The sequence below is a fragment of the Coenobita brevimanus genome, chromosome 84 (assembly GCF_032717465.1).
Source record: "Coenobita brevimanus isolate Jiangsu-jjx chromosome 84, ASM3271746v2, whole genome shotgun sequence".
NCBI classification, from domain to species: Eukaryota; Metazoa; Arthropoda; class Malacostraca; order Decapoda; family Coenobitidae; genus Coenobita; species Coenobita brevimanus.
Genome location: NC_137037.1, coordinates 50,535,346 through 50,559,245, shown reverse-complemented (window position 1 = coordinate 50,559,245; position 23,900 = coordinate 50,535,346). Strand labels below are relative to the sequence as shown.

Sequence of the window (23,900 nt, the reverse complement as noted above, 5' to 3'; positions counted from 1 at the left end):
TGTTCAGGTGAAAGTGATTTCGCTGCTGGAATAGTCACAGATTTGGGGAAAACTTAAACATTTACCCTACTGAATCCCGGGAGGAATTAAGTTTAGTGCACATAAACGCTGGTCAAGGATGTTAAACATGTGGAAAGTGAGAGAAATAACCGAAAAAGTGTAAGTATAGCTTGGTGTTTACTCCTCCGTCTCAGCTGATTACCAAAACTTCCATGCAACGTAATTCCAAGGCTATAGTTTTCATTTTATCGACTAGTGGGGGGCTTAAAATACACGGTATACCTAATTTTATGAAATTTTGATATAGGTATGTACAGATAAGTGACTGTAGGGCTTAAAAAAGCTTTTGTGATGGAGGAACAGGTGTTCTCATCTGGATCTGTCAGATTCCTGGGGAGCTGCCGCTGAATTCATTAGGCCAGGTTATTGCACAACTGAGGCCACGATGGCTGCAGGGCGTCATTATTAAAGATTTGGGCTTCTAGGTAGCAGTGTTCCACATTTTTTGTATATGTATATTCATTGGGATCTGATGGCGTATACTTTATTGACATGGCAGCATTATATCATAATGGGTAAAGATTGAGACTGGTTATCTGGACTGCAACAAATTCTTTCACACTGGCCCCCATTGCTGACTGCTAGCAAAGCCCAAGGCTGTAGGAACTGAGATTGACTTACAGAGATGGACTGAAGCCTTTCTTAAGAGCAGGAAATTGTTGCACCAGTGGTGTCCACTCTATGGTTAGATGTCTGGAGCAGTGATCCCCAGGACAGTATGCAGGGCTTTTTTTTGTTTCTTATCTTTATTAATGTATTACTTGATGACATACAGTACAGCCCATTGGCAAACACAAAGATTTGTAGGAGGATCAAGGACCCTCGGGATGGAAATTCTTGGGGGAGGTGGTGGCTGAATCGGTAGAGAGGCGGCCTGCAGTCCTGATGGACCCAAGTTCGAATCCCGGCTGGGGCAGGGGGCAGTTTAAAGGTTTGAATTTGATAAAAAGCAGACTTTCCTTATCTACTTGATGACCCGCCGACATATTGTAAAAATACCCCGCTAATACCAATACACTAGTCCTGTATGAGACAGCCCTAGCATGTATTCAATGGACGATGGGTGTTAGTGCTGAAATGGTGACATGTGGAGGTGTAGGAGGACTACTGGGCCTTGGGATAGGCTACTGCCCCCGAGATATAAGCCCTGAAGCCTTTGTCCAGAGTCGGACACATTAAAAAAAAAAAAAAAAAAGTGGATATTGACAGGCTACAGTAGAAGTAGTTCCTGTCATTCAGTAGCAAAAAACTAAGTTGAAAATGACAAGGACATTGAAGCTATCATAACCTTGACTCATTTTACGTGGACGATACAGGAAGGGTACAGTTCCGATATTGTCACCAGGCAAGTGTCACCACTCAGTATTACATGAATTTAACATTTTTAAAAGATGAGATTGGTAAAGTGGTTATTTCAAGTCATAACTCTCTGTCAGTATTGCCACGAAATCTTTCCATTTATCTATGGCCAGATGCCATAATCAGACTGTAAAGGGTGGCTGTTTGTGTTTGAGTTACTGTATTGGTTTTATGGGGAGGGGCTTTAACCCTCCACCAACCCACTTGTTGATCTGTAGGGAACATGTGTGGGTTGGTTATATGGTTGTCACCCAGCACTGTAAATGGTTTCCTGGCTTGCAGGAAACCATTAGGCTTGTCTCTCAATGTAAAGCCACCTGAAAAGAAAAGAAGGGTAATCAAAAATGACAGGGAAAATGGGAGAAATAGGAAGAGAGGAGGGCAGACACAGAAAAAGAACTATAAAGGTGAAGGAAGAAGGCTGCATCAGATGAGTGGATAGGCTAATGATCACCACCACCTACCACAAAATACTAAAGCTTATGCATTATAAAATTGTTGTAAGCTGTAGAATCGTGAAGGGAGGAAAATAGTGTGTTAGCTTCATTTTTTTTTTTTCTTCCAGAAATGCTTTTGACAGAGAGTTTTGGTAATTTTAATGCACTGATTCACATAATTTATTTCCTTTGACTTCTAATTCCCTTTACTGTTTTGTACTGGTACCATAACAAAATATATATATACAGTACAGTTGGTGAAGTCTGGTCATGTCATTTATTGATCTGCTAATGGTAGTTGCCGTGTAGTCCATTACTACTTGTTTCATGGTTGAATTGTTTGCGACTAAATTGGCAACCCTGTTGGTCTTGCCGTGAGGAGGGTGATGAAACACTTAGAAGGGCGAAAAACAAGACTTGTGAAATGACTGATGAGCTGAGGCCAGTGGCTATCTAGTAGGGAAGGTGTAGCTGGTTAGGTATAGTTGACAGTCCACTTGGATAGCCAGGTCAGGTGGCCAGTGATGCCACACCCCTGTCTGTAGACTATTGAGTCCTGCCCTCACATGGGAGGCTGGGCTAAGCATTGTATGATTTTAGGAAATGTTACCAGTAATAATAAAGTGAGAGCAGTGGAGATGGAACTGCTGAGGAATGTGTGTGGAGTACGAAGAATGGATAGGATTCGGAATAATGTGGTTCGTGAAAAATGCGGAGTGAGGAAGTCTGTGGACACCAGAATCGAAGAGAGTGTACTGAGATGGCATGTGCAGAAAATGGATGACAGTAGTGGAGTGAAAAGGGTATGTTTGAGTGAATTTGAAAGAGGAAGGAGGTGAGGTAGACCAAGAAGAAGGTGGAAGGATGTGGTGGATGAGTGTGTGAGGAAGAGAGGAATAGAGGTAGGGAAGTTGGTGAGGATAAGGGACTAATAAGAGATCGAACTGGCCGAATGAATTTTGTGCACAGAAGCGCATGACCAGGGATTTGGCACCCCCTTTTGATGTGACAGCGTTCAGATTGACTCTATTGGATAAGTATATGTGAAGCTACAGAACATGGTGTAATTTTTTGGCCTATCAGATGGAGCCAGGATTCCGTGGGCTGGAATGGTGAGTGAATGGAAGGGTGGCCTATTGGATTGGGCAAACTTTGGCTGTCTGGATGCTGCTACTTCTCACCCCACTCTAGGGTGGGAAAGGAAGTCTGGATGATGATGATGAATTAATAAAGTTGTATTATAATGAATGGAAGGTTAAATGAAACTTTTGCTGTACAGGCCAAAACATATTTTTCACTTTTAAATTTTGGGAGGGATTATTGATGAGGGTGTTTTGCCTTATCTAGTACCAGGTAGCTAAAGTTACCATTGTAAAATACAGGCATCCCCCAGTTTAACAGTGCAGTTGGTTGGCTAAGTAAAAAGCCCATCGCTAGGTGGGGTATCGTATCTCTGGGTAGATTTAACATGTAAAGAATAGGAATGTGTTTTTGAGCGTTGGGTTTCCCCCTCAACCAAGTCCTAAATCCAACCAAATGAGTCCAAAAACAAGTTTCTAGTCAATCTAAACCCCCAAATACTATAGCTTTAAAACAAGCTAAACTAAGTCTAAACCAGTTTATAATTCAGCTAAACCCAAAATTAAAATCTGAAAATCATCAAAAATAAGTCTGCAAAAAATCAGACTTCATAAATTGTACCCCAAAATGACAATGTTCACCCCACCTATGACTAAAACACATTATATAGCTAATTAAGTCTAAAAACAGTTTATAAATCAACTAATCACAAAAATCAAGTCTAAAGTATAATCAAAGTAGGTAAAAATATATATATATATATATATATATATATATATATATATATATATATATATACTGGGGTTTGGCCATTGTTCGGCAGGTAGGGTGGTACAGTATTTCTATCCCCATCGCTTTGCCGAAGTATTGCATATAGGGGCATTGTATCTTGGGGTCTGCTTGTAATATGGTACAGTATACAATAGTAGGTGCACCAGTACCGGTAGTAGTTGAAGTATATACTGTAATGCTTTCTTTGCATCAGTTTTTAATGCATTAACTAGAGCTATGTCAGTGATACCGTACTCTTTGTATAGTCAGTGGTGGTTTTCTGTATCCAAAATTGATGCCGATGAGCATGGTTAGAACTTAAACAGGACTTTAGTACACATCATTGCTGGGAAGGCTTTGACACCCAGTAGAATACTGTGTTTTATTTCTCTGGTAAATAAACATTTAACTTTACTGATTAACAGTACCGGTCCGGTATGAAGTTACAAAAGTACAATACTGAGTTCACATGGTTTGTTTGAGATGGACTGTTATCAGGGTAGCCAGTGCAACAGAACAAGCTGGGTGTGATAACGTGAGAATTACAGTATACGGTAGTGAATGTGTTGCATGAATTTATCACAACATTTTAAGCATCATAATCATACTATTGTACAGTGTGGGATATAGCTGTAGTAGCTACTGGTAGTTTGAAATTAGAACTTGGTAATCTAAAATACATTCATAATTTGTATACAGTACAGTAGTACAGTATATGGTATCTTATTACAGATAAAATAGGGTAATACATGTTGAAAGAATAATCCACACATTTTTTTTTTTTTTTTAATGAATGGCCAAGATGAATTGACCTCATGTGAAGTACAGTGGATTAACCCCATTAGTCCAGTAAAATACCGGTGCCCTAGTTTTTATTTTAGTTACCACCAGATGATTTTTTTTTTTCCTCTACGAGGGATCTCTTGTAGTGAAGTGGTTAATAAAGCTTACCGGTATACCTATCCCCTTTAGTTTACAAAATATGTGTACTGCTGTACAATGAATAAATCACCAGAAAAAAGGAAAGAGGGGGGAGGGGAACGGTATTTGTGTGTGAAAGTTTTTGCTGGTGTTGTGGTGCAACAAAAGCCTTAAGAGGCCATGAGTAGTGCTGACTGGCAGGTTTGTTGACCAGATGAACTGTGTGGTGTATAAAAAATGTGATGCATTACATGTGGCAAGAAAAAAAAAAAGTGAATGGGTATCTGATTGTTGAGGATGCTAGGTGATGACATTCAGTATAGCTTACACTGTGGAATGTATCAGGATGGTGCTACTATGTGTGGGAATAAAAAGTGAATGGACATTTTGATTGCTAAGGTGGTTGGATCTGTCAGGATAGTGGTGCCATATATGTGGAAAAGAATAATGAATTTAGGCTATGTATGATAAGATGATTCTATAATGTTGTTACGGTACCACGTACTTTCTTATGTGTGTATAAAGAGAATAGATTTGATTGTTAGGTTGGATGATTAATGATTTGGTTAAATGGCTGTTGTTGGAATATATTAGGATGGTGTTGCCTTGTACAGTAGCTGTATAGGTAAAAAGAGTGAATGAATACTTAATTGTTAGAGTGGAACATTGATGTATATCCTGAACTGTGAAATGTATCCTATTAGGATATTGCTGTCTTGTGTAAATAAAAAAAAATTGGATGATGATTGAATTGCTAGAGTGGATTGTTGTATCTGGATGGTAGTGTCTTATATGTGTACCAAGAAAGTGAATGGATATTTGATTTCTAGGGAGGATGGTTTGCAGTAGATATTAGTGAGGTGAATGAATTACTGTTGCATTTATTATAGCCTAAGGCTCATCTGGATGTGAACCCAGTAAAGCTGAAGTTGTGTTTCTCTTTGTTAAGTATTTATGAACTACAGTGGACATACCTATTATATTTACCAGTGTGTGTGTGTATATATATATATATATATATATATATATATATATATATATATATATATATATATAGCTGCTGTATTCCTTAATATAAACTTCAAAACTGGTGACATATTTTATTGATATTTTCTTGCTTTCTCCAGATCATCTTATTCAGTTTTGGGGAGATCCCATGTAGGGAAGGTGTAAATGATGGCAGTAATCATTCCAATCTGAGAAGTCTCGAAAGATGAATGAAGCTGTCAGAAGATAGCAAGAATAACATGAAGATTTATCATTGGAGTGGAAGGGGTTAAGTAGTTTAATTAATTTGATTTTGAAGGAAGAATGATGCAGTTGTTTTATTTTTCAGCACCAACATGGTGATGAACTACACAGAAGTTGAGGCCAAAGTGAGAGAGGCCACCAACGATGAGGCATGGGGACCAACAGGTGAGATCTTTCCCATGAACACTAGACATCACCACTACTGTAGGTGCTGTCAACTTAGTATTGCCTCTACTAGATTACAGCTGTTGTTGTTGTGGCCTTAGGCTCATTTGAACTTGGTGGACTGCAGACTGTTACTCTTATCCTGCAGTCCACAATCCTCCTTTTGAGGCGAGTAAAAGGATGTTTGTATTGTAATATGAAAATACCGTTATCATTCCAGTACCGGTACTGTACTCATTTGTCTATTGTTTACTAAATTAAGATATTGTTTCAAATCTTTTATATTTACTGTAGCTATATTAATTTCATTTTTTTTTTTCCCATTGCAGAGAGTAATAAACTTATATATAATGCCCTTTATCCTCATTGTATTATACACATGGCTGTACCCAGTAAGACTGAGAAAAAGAAGTGTGCTCATTATCGGCATTGGTTTTATCTCTTATCAGTAGATGGGAAGTGAAGGTTTGTGTCATAACATTAGCAACGAGTCGCATGTAGCATATGTATACGTGATGACATAATTTCCTCGTACCGTGTGTGTGTGTGTGTGTGTGTGTGTGTGTGTGTGTGTGTGTGTGTGTGTGTGTATGTGTGTATCTGTTAACAAAAAAATTGGAATGCCTGATCTCATTTGGGTTAACAGGGAAGAGTTATTTGATTTTGGTGTAGGTCAGTGGCAGATCGAGGCCAAGAATTCAAAGGTAAAAAATTTTTCATGAATTCTTGGCCCAGTTTGGATCAAGCTTGGTAGATACACAGTATTGCATGTTGGGATAGGGAAAAGCAATAATTGAGTCTTCGTGCAATCAGAGGTCAAAGTCATGGGTTAGTGTCATGTGTGGAGTCAGTATTAATTTATTTTCTGGGCACCCTCTGTAGTTCTTGTTTCAATGCCCAGTGATGGTAATAGGCTGTTTTACAAGTGTCATACTGGCTGCCACTATTCAGTCTTAAACTATGTGTTAGTGTTTTATATATACTGTTTATGAGTTGTACCATATTACCAAAGACTAGTCATTATAACATAGGCTAGTAATTACAGTACAGTACTTTGATAATTTTATAATACAGTACTAGAAAACTTGGATGATTTGAAAACTAAGGTGAACTGACTTAGTTTAATGTTAGGAAATCATGATTTTTTACAGTTGATGATGGCTGACAGTAGATATCAGTCTTCAGATAGATTTATATATCTTCACTGGCTTGTTTGACAAGTTTGACAGTAAAATTTATTACTTTGGTAGGCTGATTTAAAAATATTCAAACATATGGTCTATACAGTATTTGCAAATTTTACCTAACTGTGAAACCATACTTGAGCTTTGATTCTTCATTTGACTATTTTGAGTTTGTTTATGCACATTGGTTTGGGATGTCCCAAGTCTAACTTGCAGGTCCAGCTCAAGCCTTGTTCAGGCATTCAAGCTTTAATTTCATCTCTGCACAGGTCCTCAGATGCAAGAGTTGGCCCAAGCAACCTTTTATTATGAGCAGTTCCCAGAGGTAATGGGTATGCTGTGGAAGCGGCTGCTGCAGGACAACCGCTCTGCCTGGCGCCGCACCTACAAATCACTCCTCCTCCTCAATTACCTCGTCAGAAATGGCTCTGAGCGTGTGGTCACCTCAGCCAGGGAACACATATATGACCTGCGCACCCTGGAGAACTTCAAATTCTTAGATGAGCACGGCAAGGACCAGGGACTCAATATCAGGTGGGTGACGGCAGGAGAATGAGGAAAACTGAGTGACATGGAAGGGATTTGTTTGTGGCTACCTCTTCCAGGATTAAGTTATTTAGCTATAGATAGATAAATAGATTGGAGGCAAGTTCTGAGGTTGAGATAGCACTGATGTAGGGCTGGTTAGGGATTATACTGGAGTGGCAGTCTAGCTGTTAAAATGCTTCTGTTGGAGAGAGGCCTTCTTCTCAAGTGCCTCGTCCAAGATGTCTCAGAACGCATGGTCATCTGGGCCAGGGGATACAAATATGACCTACACACCCTGGAGAACTTCAGATTTCTGTACAAGCATCATCAAGACCAAGGGCTTAATATCAGATGGGTGTAGGTAGGTCCTGAACAAAGAGATCATGGTGTAGAATTTGGTGGAATTAGGATTGTTGGGGTTTGAATGGTGAGTGAATGAGAGTGCGGCTTATCTAATTGGGTGTGCCATCGATTAGTTCTCGTTTATTAATGCGGGGGGAGGAGTAGAGGTCAGGATGATGATGATGACGATGACGTTTTGAATATGTCTGCAGAGTGAAGGCAAAGGATCTGATCGACTTCATCCAGGATGACAACCGGTTACGTGAGGAACGCAAGAAGGCCAAGAAGAACAAGGACAAGTATGTGGGAGTGTCATCCGATTCCATGGGATTCAGAAGTTCAGGTCATAGTAAGTACTGATGATTCTTAGGTGATCCCCTTGAATCTGATGAAGTGATTTTTAGTTATTCTTGCTGATTCCATATGATTTTCTTCAACTTGAGAATGACCTTGCATGAAGTGGGTTGATGACCTTGCATGAAGTGGGTTGATGTAGGCTATATCCAAATCTTCCTGTTAAAAAAGTCATTTCTAAGTTGAAAAAGAGCATAAAGTAGCAAGACCAAAATAAAAATGATATTGAAGTGCAAGGGTTTACATTTTTTGGTGGATCCCTGTTCTAGCAGGTAGAACTCCCCAGCTGGAGTGACATCCTTACATAGGTTCAGTTCCGTGGAGGTGGCCAGAGGTTTTTCAGTCATGTAATACCACCAAGGAAAGTAAGCTTTACCCATTTTTACTCTCTTATCCTAATGTTGCTATATTGCCATCTTGAATGCTGAGTTGTAGTAATAGGTTAATACTAGAATACTTTGTCAGTTGTGAAGAAGTGGAATGGAAAGGATGCAAAGCCACAGCCTTGGCGCTTTCTGCAACTGAGGTAGGCCTACATGAAATAAGCTGCAAAAGGATGCAAATCTGGGCCGGGTTTAGATAAAAGAACTCCAAAGTCATCTACAGTACCTTTAAGCATCCTGGGCTGTTGTAGCCAAGCCATGGGCCTTTACACCTTGAATGTTAAGTCTTTTATTCTAAGAACTTGTGATTGGATTTTAAAATATCGCACAGTATAATGAATGTAAAGATAAATTCAACAAGTTTTTTGGTACCAAATACTTATCTTTATGATTGATGATATTCAAGCTGTGTCTTTGCCATTTTGCCACATTTTTCATATTTTCCATCTAGGAGATGTATGAGGTGTGCCAGTGCCATCCTCTGTTGAGCTAACTTCTAATACCTTTCTAATGAGCAGTAAATACCAATACTGTATTTCTTTTCTAGCTATTATTAAGAGTTACGGATATATTCTTACAAGTTTCCCAGCGTGAATGTACAGACTTAAAGCCTGAATCAATGGTACAGGCTGAAAGAGGAAATTACTATTGTGGCTTGCATTATGATGAGACCAATAACCTTCACATCACTTAACAGGCGACTGGGATGATTGGGGAAGCAGCCGAAAAAAAGACGACTCTGACTTTGGATCACGTTTTGAGGACTCACCTAACATCAGGTAATTGTTCACGTTTTGCATTGTGAGCTAGGATTGTATTTTCATCAGTTCAGGAGGCAGTTTAGGAGGCTTTCTAGCTTCTATACCTTGATGATTTGTTTTGCATAGCTATTGCAACTGATCATTCATATATTGACATATAGTAATTCCTCAATTATCCGGACATCTATTATCTGAACAATCCATTATCCAGATGCTGTGATCTGACTGTTTGAAACCATTATTCATACATTTTTCCATTTTATTTGGACAAAATGCATGTGTTCGGGTGGAAATTATGGCCAAGCAAACGTTTTCACCTGTCCTGACCCCCCCCTTATGTTGCTGCAGGGTATGGCACTGCAGTGGTGGTTTGCTTGTCTGTGGTTGATGGGTTTGCTTGACCATAGTAATTGCTTGGCTGTGGTTTATAGGTCTGCTTGACCAGACAGAGCAGTGTAAAATGCCAGGAATAAGTGTTGTACGATGGATCGTGGTGGCCTTTTACATTGGCTTTCAAAGTAAGGGTATATATAAAGGGGGGCCAGGGGAAAAGTCCATGATCCAGATGGATCCACAATGCAGACATGCCTTTGGCTCTATATATGTCGGATAATCACAGGATTACTGTATATAAATAGCGTACAAGAATGCAGTATATTTAATATACCAGAAACAGAAAGAAACTAGTTAGTAGGAGGTACATGAGAACCTCCTTAACTGACACGAATGTGGTTCCATATGTTTACTTTGCCACAGATGAGGTGACCTTGCATTGATTCAATCCCCGAGAGGTGATTGGGAGTTGTTCAGCCACGTAAGGTCATCAAGGAAAGTAATGTGGTCATATGCCCGTAGATGTACAGTACTCAGCAATGGTAGCCTTGTCTCAGGCCCCTGCACTGTGAAGGGGGTGCTGTGGCCTTACCTATTAACTGTTACTGTTTTACTGCAAGCCATGGTTACAGCATGGCTGTATGTGTTTTAAGTAATTGTTTGGTTATTATTTAAATCATCATCATCCCAACCCCCATTTCCATAATATGGGATGAGTTTTGGTAGGATCCAGAAACAGAGAGAGAGAGACTGAGAGTGAGCGAGCGAGCGAGCGAGCACAGACAGAGGCGAAGTAGCAAACTGCATGCCCAGTGGAGGGGGTCACACAGTTAAGCACATAATGTTCGAGCCTTCAAAAACCATGGCTTAACTTTACAAGCAATAATATTTGCACTTCTATTTTATCTTATTTTTTAGATGTCTTTCATGTCCACCTGTTTATTAGAGATATTACCATATTCTTAGCATTTTTTTTTTCTCTCTGTCCCTAAGTTCTTAATAGTCCCCACGTTTCTTGCAAGAAGAAAGTGATATTAAAGGGCATTAGCTTTGGCTGTATTCAAAATGACCTCTTAAACAGAAGGTTACCATTTGCCAGTTTTACATGTTTTAAGTAATATGTTTACTACATACTGTATTTCTATCATCAGTACTGTACTGATATTAATTCTTTGGTCAGTGGTGATGAGTTTGAGGATGCAGTTGATCCAGTGAGCGAATATCGTGATGACGATGTTGGCCCTCGGTCCCCTAGCAAGGCGGCGTCCTCCACCCCATCACTAACAACCCCCAGCAGAGGCATCACCACTTCCACTGTACCTCAGAAAAAATCTTCCAAGCCTTCCAAAATGGTGGATTTAGGTGCAGCCGCAAACTTTGGCAAAACTACAACAGCTACGTCATCTCCCTCTAAACAAGCACAGGTATGTTGGACTTGTCCTTTGAGATGGTTTGGCCATGTGGGGAGAATGGAGAATGAGAGATTTACAGCAAACTCTTGCTTTATGGAACCCAGATGTAACTAATTTCGGATATATCGAATTTCTTTGAGCCCAGCCAACTTTCGGTTGGAAGGACATTTAGTAGTGAAGAGGCTAATTATGGCTATATTTGAACCATCTTGTTCAGAAAGTTTCTTAAACTTCATTAAGTAGTCTGGATATATCAGGTATAAAATTAAAAGTACATTATCATAGTAAAGGGTACATTATCATTACTGTGATGATGATGGAATTGTCCTCTGCAGGCTGTAACAAAAATTCTTATTAAATAAACTTTCAGTTTCCTTATAATTATCATTCATTCATTCATTCACACATTATTTTGACTTCTTCACACCTGCCAGGTGGCACCAGCTAAAATGCCACAAAACAGTTTTACTAAAAATCCTGATTAACTTTCAACATCCCAATCTCCGTTCATTCAGTCCTTCATTTTCCTGTCCTCTTTTTTTTTGTCACCCAGCAGGCATCCACAACTTCAACACAGCAAAATAATCTCCTAGATGACTTATTTGGCAACCCCACTACCACAAGCAATGGCATTTCTAGTCCATCCAAGACGTCTCCCAGCAGTGGCGGTGGAGAGGACGACTTTGACCCTAGGGCAGGAGAGATGGGTGCACGGGCTAGGAACAAAGATGATGCAGACTTTGGAGATTTTGCCACTGCTTTTGGAAAGGAAAACACAGACCCAGGAAAGTAAGGCATCCATTGTTTTAGTTTGCTTTTTATATATAATTCTGTACTGTGGGTTTTATCTCGCCCCATCTATGGGTAGCAAAAAGAGATCAGGATGATGATTGTAAAAGTATGTTTGTATTTTATTTTCTTGCCTTCTCATCATATTACATGCTGATAGTCTTCACAAGAATTTAGCCCTGGGTAAATGCAAATGAAAGATATAAAACCCAGTCTTGGCTCATTTATGAAATTTGAACTAGTTTGTAGGTAAGAATGATGAGAAATTTGATCTAGCAAGCATTATGAGAGATGTGAGTCACTGGAAATTACCTCAGATCATTATGCTGTACTTTCCAGCTCATTACTGTACATTCCAACTGGGAATTCAGCAGCAGTTGTCCTTGCCAAAAAAAATATGTAGGTTTTGATTTGCATGCATCTGTTTAGCCCATCTTTAATTTCATTTTATATCGTGTGATTTATTCATGTACTTTACTATACTGCATTTTTATAGTGATTTTAGCATGTTTGTTCTAACCTGACAAGGATAAATAACCCCTTTAAGCTGCTTTTTTAATGGCCAGGTGTTATCGGATTGGAAAGCCCATTTGACTAGCAACCAGAGACACATTCCGATCTCATAACAAAGGCTGTTTGAATTGCATGAAACCACACGAGGTATTGAAGCTGTGGGAGTGGCCCAGTTTTGTGGGGTGGAAAAATAAAAAAAATCAACAATTTGTGAAGATAGATGATAGAGAATACTGCCTTTATACTCAGTGGTAGCTGTTCACCAGCTGCAGAGTAATGAACTTCAATTCTTATAAGTCGTCTAGCTGATGTTTTTAATTTATTTCCAGGAACAAGGACTTTGCAGACTTTTCTCAGTTTTCTCAAGAAGTCTCAGCTGCACCTGGTAAGTATGTAATGTATACCAAATAGAAAAAAGTATTGTGGTGTCAAGGTTTGATGGATGTGATTGTATGAAATGAGGCAGTTCTATAAGCAGATGAATCTAATAAGCTATAGTACATTTAGGCATCTTGAAATGAATCTCTCTCTCTCTCTCTCTCTCTCTCACTCACTCTCTCTCTCTCTCTCTCTCTCTCTCTCTCACTCACTCTCTCTCTCTCTCTCTCTCTCTCTCTCTCTCTCTCTAACATTCTTGCAGGCTTCTAGCCTTTGGTTCTTTCTTCCATTTTTTTTTTTTTTAATAAATTTTTTTGTTTAAGTTTGGAAGATGCTAAACTGTATATAATTTTTCGTAAGGGTTGTTTGGTTCAATATAGCAGTTAACCTGTATAGGAGAACTTCCGTCAGTCTATCTATTGCCAGATGCATCAATCCCGTAAAGGGTGGCCACAAACAAATCGCCTCCATGTCACCTTATTGAATCCATTTCACTGCCCTGCTCCCAGCTCACACCTGCCTCTCTCATATACCTCTTCACTCCATCCCTCCATCACATCCTCAGCCTCCCCGTGCCTCTCCCCCCCTCCACCTCACTCGCATACACTCTCCGCATTAGTCTCTCGTTCTACATCCTCTTCACATGGCCAAACCATCTCAGTGTATTTCTCTTAATGCTTTCTATCACATCCACATCCACACCACAGCACTCCTTCACTTCCTCATTTGTCAGTCTCTCTCTCTCTACGTAACTCCATGTGCACCTCTCAAATAACTCACTTCCACTGGTCCAAGCTTCACTTCCATACGTTAGGGTTGGTATCACAGTGCAGTCATGCAGTGACCTTTTTTTTTTTTTTTTTTTTTTTTTTTTTTTTTTTTTTTTCCATGCTCACTTCCCTGTTCCTTTTCACTACTTTTAAAGAACCAGCAACTTTTCTTCCTGGTTGTACCCTTTCAAGCAGTTCACCCGCTAAACTTCCATCCTTACTTATCACACTACCCAAGTACCGTACTTAAATACACTCACATTTCCATTTCCTCCTCATCCAGCTTTTTTGTACATTCATTGGCTTCATTTCTCTCAAAGACCATAACTTTACTCTTCCCTACATTCACCTTTAGATTCCTACACACTCTCCCAAACTCATTCACCAAGCCTTGCAGTTCCCAGTTGTCTTCACTTAACAATACAGTATCATCTGCAAACAACAGTACAGGGAGTTTCCAAACACTGCCCTCTCTCATTAGGGTTGCTCCATATCCGTTTTCCTACCATGTACCTCTTTTATAACTCAGTCCATATACTGATTGAACAACCATGGAGACATGACACATCCCTGTTTCAATCCAACCTTCAGATAGAAAAATTCACACGGTTCACTATCCACATGTACTGCAGCCTTAGCCCCCTCTTGCATGCTGTTCACGGCATTCAGCAACTTCCAATTTACTCCATATACTCTTAATACTTTGCACATTCCTTGTCTGTCCACCCGGTCATATGCTTTCTCCAAATCCATGAATGCTGCTTACAACTGCTTTCCCTTCTCTAGAAACTTTTTCACTTAAGGGCCTAAGAATGGATATCTGATCTGCACAACCTCATCCCTTCCTACAGCCTCTCTGTTCTTTTCCAATTGATTCCTCAGTTATTTCCCTAACTCTGTCAGTACGTATCCCACCACATACTTTTCCTGTTACACGAAGAAGGCAAATTCCCCTATGATTTGCACACACTTCTTTTCCCCTTTTCCTTTGTACAAGGGAATAATTATTCCTGACTTCCAATCCTGCGGGACTCTACCTTCCTCCCAGGCCAATCTGCACGTCTTCCATATCCATTCTACAATTATCTCTCTCCCATGCTTCAGCATTTCACCGCACACTCCATCAATTCCTTGGGCTTTCCCCATTTTGACTTTCTCCATTACTTCCACTATGTCAGTCCTACTGATTTCTTAGTCCCGTCTCACTTCCCTCCTTCTCCCAGCCATTCTCTAGCCACTTACACTTGCATTACTTCATTCTCTATGTTCAACAGTTCCTTAAATTGTTCTCACCATCAGCTCACTTCTTCCCCCTTTTCCACCTGCAATCAATCAGTTTTATCTTTCACTCCCCAACTTCTCTATCACCCTGTGTAACTCTCTTTATCTCATTCCAGATCATTTGCTAACATTCCCTCCACGTACATTCAAATTCCTTCCAAATTCCTCTTCCACTCTCTTCTTACTCTCTCTGCTAATCTTTTCACCCTTCTCTTCATCCCTACGTATAACTCTCACTTCCGTCTCTCAACTTCCTCCATGGCCCTGTTTCTCATCCGCTCATTATATGCTTTCTTCTTTTGTGCCACAGTCTGCTCTTCCTTACACCCTCTTTTGTCTTCTCTTCACCCCACACACCACCACACATGCTGCACAGATTTCTTCTGTGAAAATTCTTGCACACACCTTCCACATCCCCTATCTGCTCCAAATCATATTTACCTAATCGCTTCTCCACTTGTCTCTTATATTCTTCCATCCTCTTGCAACCTTTCTACCCTCCTTGTATGGACTACTTCCTACCCTCCTTCCCTTCTCCTATTCCTCCATTTTTTTGAACCTTGACTTTCACCACCACTATGTGGTGGTCAGAAAGTCCTCACCCTCAACCTCTATATGCTCTTGCATCCATTACACACCTTCTCATTCTAGGAGAACTAATACCCAGTAGATTTTATTCATGCATCATTTTACTTCAATGGTCTTGAAAATGCTGAAAAGTTATTGATTTGCTTTGATATTGCTGTACTAGATTGGAGGTTTGTATAATTCTTAATTTGTAGATGAAGCATCAGTTCATTAGAATATGACTTGTAGGCTTTGTATCTCATACTTGTTTTAATTATTTATTATCATGGCAATGCCTTTTCTAAATGGCTTGTTTATAACTTTTTGTTTGTAGTGGCAATAGTACAGTACTCCCAGTCAGTCCCTACCCACTTATCCTAACCTTCTTATCCTAGACAAGTGGATCTCAAACCTTCTCTCTCTCATTCCCTCTATAAAGAATTTTTAAAGTCCTCATAGCCCCCTGCAGTTTCTCCGAAAACCCCATAGATAGTTAAAATCAGTTGTTCTAGATAAAGAGAATACAATAGCCTGGATCTTATTTCTGAGAGTGTGAGATGAAGAGAGTACAATATGTATTATTTTCTGAGCGTATGGTATATCCTCTTTTACTGAGTCAGAGGAGCAAAATTGGTGTATTGCTGACTCTGCACATTTACTTGTAAAGCTGTCAACTGACACAGCTCCCCATGGCCCTCCTAAAATTGTACCATGGCCCTCAGGTTGAGAACCACTCTTCTAGGGCCAGATTTTTGTCAGTTTAGGAGGCTTTCTAGCAGCCCTTAGTTTGTGCTTTAATTTGAATATTACACCTCAGTATTGTCTTCTATGTTTTTTTTTTTTTTTTTTAACTCCGTGAACCCCACAATTATGTTCGACTTACAGGTGGCTTCTTATGCTGAAGATGTTTATTAGTACACTATCTGACCCCTCCTATTTGAAGTCTTTCCCAAGGTAAACAAAATTGTCTGTAGAAATGGAAAGGATACCCTTGGAGTCAGGGGGTTAATATTAAGTTAAACTGTAGAGTGCATTAAATAACATGCACTAGTACACAGTAAGCCCTCATCTTCTGTGGGGGTTACATCACAACTACACCTGTGAGAAACAGATTTCCACATATTAGTAAAACCTTTTCTTTCCTTCCTGATGCGACGAAGGCCATGATCAGAAACAGAAGCCTGAATGCTGCACCTGCATGAGGTTTACATGAAGGAGCGTTGTTAGTGACAAATTTAACATATGGATGTTAGACTGTGGTGTGGCATGAAAATGAAAAATCAAGAGTTAGAGCAATGGAGCTGGGACTGCTGAGGAGTGTGGTTGGAGTACAGAGAGTGAATAGGATATGGAATACAGTAATGTGATTCGTGAAAGATGTGGAGTGAGGAAGTCCGTGGACACCAGAATCGAAGAGAGAGTACTGGGACAGTATGGTCTTGTGGAGAGAGTGGATAACAATAGAGTGGTGAAAAAGGTATATCTGAGCTAATTTGAAGGAGGGAGGAGGCGAGGTAGGCCAAGGAGAAGGTGGAGGGATATGGTGGATGAGTGTGGGAGGAAGAGAGGTTCTGAAGTCAGTGAGGCTAGGGGACTGACAAGAGATTGAGCTGGCTGGATGAATACTGTGAGGAGAAGCTCATGATCAGGGATTTGGCATCCCTTTTTAACAGAACAGCGTCCGGATTGACTGTTGGATACATTTATATGAAGCTACAGAACGTGATGAATATTTTTGGTGTCTCAGATAGAGCCAGGATTCCGGGGGCTTGAATGATGAGTGAATGGAAGCATGGCCCATTAAATTGGGCAAATTTGGGCTGTCTGGACGTTGCCACTCCTCACCCTGCCCTAGGGTAGGAAAGGAGGTCAGGATGATGATGATGAATAAAACCCTTATAAAAAAAGCTCCCACAGCCTCAATTTGATTAGGTAATGGTCTAAAAAAAAAGCTTTGTTATACCCCAAAACATCAGACATTAAAATATACTTTTGTAAAAGTTTATTATAGTTTAGAAACGGATTTGTTAGAGTATCAACAGTGCTCCTTGAACTAGTTCACTTTGTGATGGTTACGCACCCATGACAGATTGGAGCCAGCAAGGTCTAGTACCATGGAAGATGATGGCTTACTATTAATGTACTGTACCAGATACAGAAATAAAGTAGCAGGAATCAGATAATAGTGAGCTTCCTTAACTGCCAAGAATACAATCCCCCAAACCTGTAAGTTCCTGCACCTTTCCTGCTTTGTTTACCCTAGGTGGCCCACCAAGCTCTTCCCTGCTTATGGGAGTAACCGCTGCTCCCCTCACCACCCCCCTCACTGCCACCCCTGCTGCACCAGCCTCCAGTAACCCTACCAGTAGCAACATGGACCTGCTACAAGGCTTGCTAGAACCCTCGCCAGCCCCCACCAGTACTGATTTTGGTCTAGGCGGACTCACACTGACTCCCAGCACAACTACTACCGCTGCCCAATCTCCCCTCCAGCCCATGTCCTTGCCTAGTGAGTAGAGTAGCCCTTTTTTGTTGTTTATAATTATTTTAAATATTCCCTCCTTCAAGGTGATGACATTTAATTTTTTCATCTACCAACTTTCCGATGATTCTCTTCAGCTCTGGAGAGAATTCTTGTAGTGAAGGGGTAAGTGATGGCAATATCTTACCTCTCCAGTTTTAAAAATCTCTCCTATTCTTTTATTGAGCATTTCCTATCTGGAGATAAGGAAGTACAAATAATATAATGAAAATATGTCATTGACTTGAAGTACATTAGTTAATTTTTTTTTTTTTGTAGGATCAATTTTTTTTTTTTTTTTTGCATTCCAGGATGTTGTGTTTTTAGACTGTTTATTTTTGTTTGCAGTGCTTTACTTGATTTACAGGTATATTATGCCATAATATGATGTAAATATTATGATTAATTACAGTACCATAACTAGTGTTCTGTAGGCTCATTATGTCCATTCGTTATGAAATATGAATTTGACTGAATGGCTGGATGGAGTAAGTTTGTTTTATTAAGCATTCTTTCTCCTCCCAGTTTCTCCTCTTCCTTTAATTCCCTCCCCCTCCCCATTTCTCCACTTCCTCTTTCTCTTTCCTCTGCATTTCTCCTCATCTTCTTTTTCCCTCCTCGGCATTTCGCTTCTTCTGCTGCTAGAGATGTTCTGTGTGTCTCCTCCTCCTCCTCTTCGTTTTCCTCCTTTTCTGTTGTCTTGTGTTGTAGTTCATAACTCAACCACAGTCTCTTCTTCCATCTGGTTATGATAGCCAACCACACCAGCATCCTCATGCAACCACTCTTGCAGCTCCCCTGAGCAAGGTTCCCCTACTCTGCAAATTCCAACATTTCTGCCATCCGTAGTGGCCAAACCATAGAAAATTGTGCTGTGGTACTGGAGTCTTGAGGGTTCTGGGGAGTTTGCTCTACAAATTTTTGAATATATCAAATGACACTCTCTTCCACATCTCTACCCAGTTTAAGTTGGCATTCTTGATGGTGTATTTCTTAAAACTGTGTAGGGTTTTCTTTGCTCTGGTATCCTCATAGTCAGCCTGGTCCATCCCATTCTCAGTCAGTGAGGCACTATTGCAGGCAGAGGTTTCTGTAGTGTCTCTTGCCACTCCCTGGTCCGTGGGCTAGATAAGGATGGTAGTGTTGCCTGGCGGGAACAACGCCTTGATTTGTCATTCTTTGCTCCAGTTTGCCTGAGGAAGGATGGGCTGGTGCCTTGTCCAACAACAGCACTGTCTTTATGTTGTCAGAACTGATGCCATACCTTTTCATGGTGCTGCCTCACAGATGGGTCAAAACTGTGGTGGTACCAGTCATGAATGATATCCTGTGTAAACCAAGCAGTTATCATGGTACTCCACAGGAAGATTGGCCATAATGTCCTTCAATGATCTGGATTGCTTGCTCATACTGAGAATGAATGCTGTGGGTGATGAATCATCAGTATTCATTGGCACAGGCCAGAATGAAGAGACACCATCATTGTTTCATGCCCTAGAATGCTGCCAGTATCTTTCAGTGCCTGGGTATTTTGCAGAAGAGTATTCCAGAAGAGCCCAGTCGCATCTGCATTGTAGATTTGAAACTCATGCAGGCCCTCCTCCTCCATCAATTTCTGAAGATGTTGGATGGACAATCCCAGAGCATCAACATGAACATTGAGCAAAACACTGGATCTGTGGACTCCAGTCCTTCTCTGTTGCAGTCAAACTCTTTATTCATTAGCCAGTTTTAATGCTTTCTCCAGGTGTTTTTAATATCCTTACAGCCTGCCACTACCTTTCCTGTATCATTGTTCACGCAGTGCTCAGGTGTAATATTCCCATTTTCCTTCTTCATCTGATTTGTCACTTTTAAATATCATATTCTTCCTTTAGACACTATTTAGGTTATCCAGTAAATCTCTTGAGATTCAGATTTTGCCTTGCATACCTCCTTTCTAGCCCTGTGCCTGGCAGCCAAGTATTTCTCTCTGTTCCTCCCCTTTTCCATTCCCGGAAAAGTCTTCTTTTTCTCCTTAACTGCAGCTTCTACACCCTCATCCCACCAGCATGCCACGTTATGTCTTGGGGTGCCCCTTGTCCATCCACAGTGAATTAGTGACTCTCATCGAGATTGATCTTGGGAGGCCTGTACTTGACATTACCACATTTTATGTGTTGCATACAAGAGTTAGCTTTTAAGAAACTGTATAGCATAAAAATCACTGAAGAAGTCAATTCCAGTGCAAATATATAGATTTTTTTTTTTTTTGGTGGTACCAAAAATATTGGAAATCTGTGGAAATTGTGAATCATTACACAGGAATGGATGTTTACAAGGTTTCTGGTTACAAGTCTGAAACACTGATTGACTGCTTTTGTTGCTGAATTCCCAGTATTGTATGTGGTGTAAGGTGAGGTCTTGTATCTACTTAGGAGATAGAAGTTGACTAGACAGCTGTTAGATGTATGTTATCATAGTGCATGATATATGTTAAAATTTTCATTTACTGGACAAAATAGAATGGCTTTTAATTTTCAGTGCCAAGAACAGAAAGCAAACTACTCAGAGACAGTGAAGATGGTACTCGGACACAGGCCCAGTCAAACAGTGATGATGGTGCTAGATCACAGGACTCAGAGGACAAGATGAGACAGACAGAGAACCGACATGAGTGGGTATCCATTCTCCACCGTCAAAAAGAAATCACCAGATGCTTAGAAGAAGAACTGAGGAAGGACAAGCCTGATGTAAATAAGGTTGGCACATACTTGGAAACAGTGATTGGGTTGTTGCCAGGACACATTACCCCACAAAAGTTCTCTGGCATAGACCTGACAACCCAAGAGATGAAAGTATTTTCTCAGTACCTTTATGGCCCCACCCTGTTATCTCTCTTGAAAAATTATTGTAGCGATGGAGTGATGAGGCGGAATGACCAGTGCCGAGATTTGTTTCACAGTCTGATAGAGGTGGGTTATCTTGAAGAAAATGTCAATGTGTTATTAAACTTCTTAAGTGAAGTTTGCTTAGAGGAAAGGAAGAACTTTGTTGATGTTCTTGAGATGACATTCTTATCTGAGTGCTTAACCCAGTGCATACTTAGGCATAGTTCAGAGATGCCAAGAAATGAAGCAAACAGAATACTTTGGGATGAAACAGTCACACTTCTTTCTTCACTGCCAGAAAGAATTGCAAATAAGTTTCAGAATAAATCCCCAGAAATTGTTAGCCCTAAAATGTACTGTAGGATTATAACCTACCATATCCTGCTGACCATAAATTTCATAGCAGATGGTCTAAAGCACAATGTCTCTGCTAGTATTGAACCCATTGGCAAGCTTCTGGGCCACCTGTGTTTCAATTCTGATGCTGAAAGACTTCTCTTACCTTTGATAAAATGGCTAGAAAAATGGGGGAAAACAGATCCAGTCATTCCACGCATATCACAGAAACTATACAAACATGTACCAGACAAGGCCAAAGAAATATTTGTTTCAACACTTCTCAAGCTTGTTGATAACCACAGAGTTTTTCATATTTTCCTTGGAGACTCTGGTTTGACATGCGTGAAAACAAAATATCTCTTGACCGAAAAGTTCCTCATAACTAAGGAGACTCCCAAGACTATGGTTCATGTTATCATTGGGTATCTGGCAACTATACAAGAGAACAGCCAACTATTGAGATCGACCTTTCTGAATTTGCTGGATACCTGGTGCAATAAGAGTATAATGTTACATTCATCCTTTGATCACCATGTCCACATCACCAGAGGGCTCCTGTGTTGCCTTCCATACCTCACAAGTGAAGATGTTAAGAGTTGCCAACTTGTGGCCATAGACGTGCTGCTCCCAGCTGTAGCCAACCACTTAGACAGCCCCGACCTGGAGATGAGATCAGTAGGGATGGTTGTTGCTGAGGAACTAACTGCGGTGTTGCTTGAGGGTGAATCCGGCCTTAAATTTGAGCACCAGCCTAGTGACCTTGTGCTTGAGTTGAAAGAATGTGCCAGATTAAACGAAGCCAAGATTGATATAGAAGCAGATAATAGTAGTGATGATAAAGGGGCAAATGAAAGTCTGGAAGTTGATAAGATTGATATGGAAGTTGATACTTGCATTGATCATAAAGAGGTAAGTGAATGTGAGTGGTTGGACGATTTTATCCAGGAATTACAAGAGATTGGGATCATTCCTAAAGGTCAAACAGATCTGGTTACTAAAGAAATAGATAAAACTTTAGGATATGAAGTAAATAGCAGTTCTGAATCCCATACAGAAATTAGACTGCAGGAAGGTGATAAAGTTACAGAAAATGACGAATTGGACAGTGATGATGATGAATTCCAGCCTTATGACATGTCAGCAGATATTCCTGAAGTGAAACAGAAACTACCATCCTACCCTCAAGAAGTTCTAGAATACCTGAGTGAGGGTGAGGCAGAGAAAGTGATAGCTGCTCTCCAGGTCTCAGAGAAGATTGTTCGAGAGCAGTTGAGTAATATGGACCCTGAGTTGGCCTTGGAAATGACTAGAGAAGTTCTATATCTGGAGGATAAATACAGCATTGAAAGTTTTGAAGAGAACAGGGCAAAAACTCTGGCAGCCCTGGTGGTTTCCCATCCTACTCAGTGTGCACTTTATCTGAGTGGGGAGTTTTATGAGAGAAATCATAATGTTAGGCGTAGGTTAGACATACTACATACTTTGAGCAAGGCAGCGTTAGAGCTGTCAGGAACTGACAATACAGTTCAGTATGATTTATGTGGTGTATCACAAGGCACTGATGACAAGTGGAAATCCTCGGGGATCAATCGAATGAAGGACATGGCTGGTTACTTTTTTTACCCGCTGGTGCGTGGTCTAACCGAGCCCCGACCTTACTTGGACCTGATGGGCCATGACCGTTTCCTGCTGTGTCACCTCCTGACAACCCTTGGCCTGATTTTGAATGTGACAGGGCAGTGTGAGGCAACCCTCAAGATGTCTGAATCTCTCCTTGAACTGACCTGGTCGATGCGGACTCATGAAGATGCCAATGTGCGTGAAGCATGTTTAGAAGCGCTGTCTTCTGGGCTAGAGTGTGTGCCTGATGCCATCCTCCTGTCACTGGTTCCTGTTGAGGTGCTGGAGTTGCGGCAGTGGCTGGGGGAAGTGCTGAAGCAGGACAGTGGAAAGAAGTGTCAGCTACTTGCCAGAAAATTGGCTATCAGATTAGACAAATGTTTTTCACAGCAGGTGGGCCTGCCTTTGAGCTGAACATTTCCTATATTAATTGCCTTTGAGCTGGGCATTAGATTTGAAAATTTAATTTGATGTTGAAGCCTGGCAACGAGGAGTGTTAGATATTTGCCAGAAAATTGGCCATCAGGGTAGACAGTGTTTTTCACAGCAGTTAGGACAGCCTTTAACCTTAAGCACTTCTTTTGCAGAATAGGAAAATATTTTCAGGATTAGGTTTGCTCTTCAGTTGGGCATTAAGTACTTAAAGAGTTTGTATTTGAGTTCCATCTGTATTGTATCTTGTTACATTATCCATATTTGAATATATACGGATCATGTTTTAACAAATAAGTAATCGTGTACCTTCTTATGGCTAAACAAAGAAAATCTATCTATCTATCTATCTATTGCCAGATGCCATAATCCTGTAAGGGGTGGCCATTTGACTTTGAGTTATTTGTTTTACGGGGAGGGGCACTAAGCATTAAAAGAAAAGAAAATAAAAAGGAAAAAAAAAGCTTGTGTGAGTGCTG

At 40.4% G+C, this 23,900-nt stretch overlaps 1 protein-coding gene across 1 annotated transcript; it reads left to right on the top strand.

Moving 5' to 3' along the window:
• Positions 1 to 23,428, top strand: LOC145410186 (telomere length regulation protein TEL2 homolog). Its single transcript, XM_080280385.1, has 11 exons — positions 1 to 159; positions 5,965 to 6,044; positions 7,498 to 7,762; positions 8,311 to 8,447; positions 9,533 to 9,614; positions 11,110 to 11,353; positions 11,898 to 12,130; positions 12,973 to 13,028; positions 17,903 to 18,148; positions 19,524 to 19,733; positions 20,684 to 23,428. Exons 1-11 carry the CDS (start codon positions 119 to 121, stop codon positions 23,401 to 23,403), a joined length of 4,314 nt encoding a protein of 1,437 aa, XP_080136511.1. The 5' UTR covers positions 1 to 118; the 3' UTR covers positions 23,404 to 23,428.
• Positions 23,429 to 23,900: the final 472 nt, after the last annotated feature.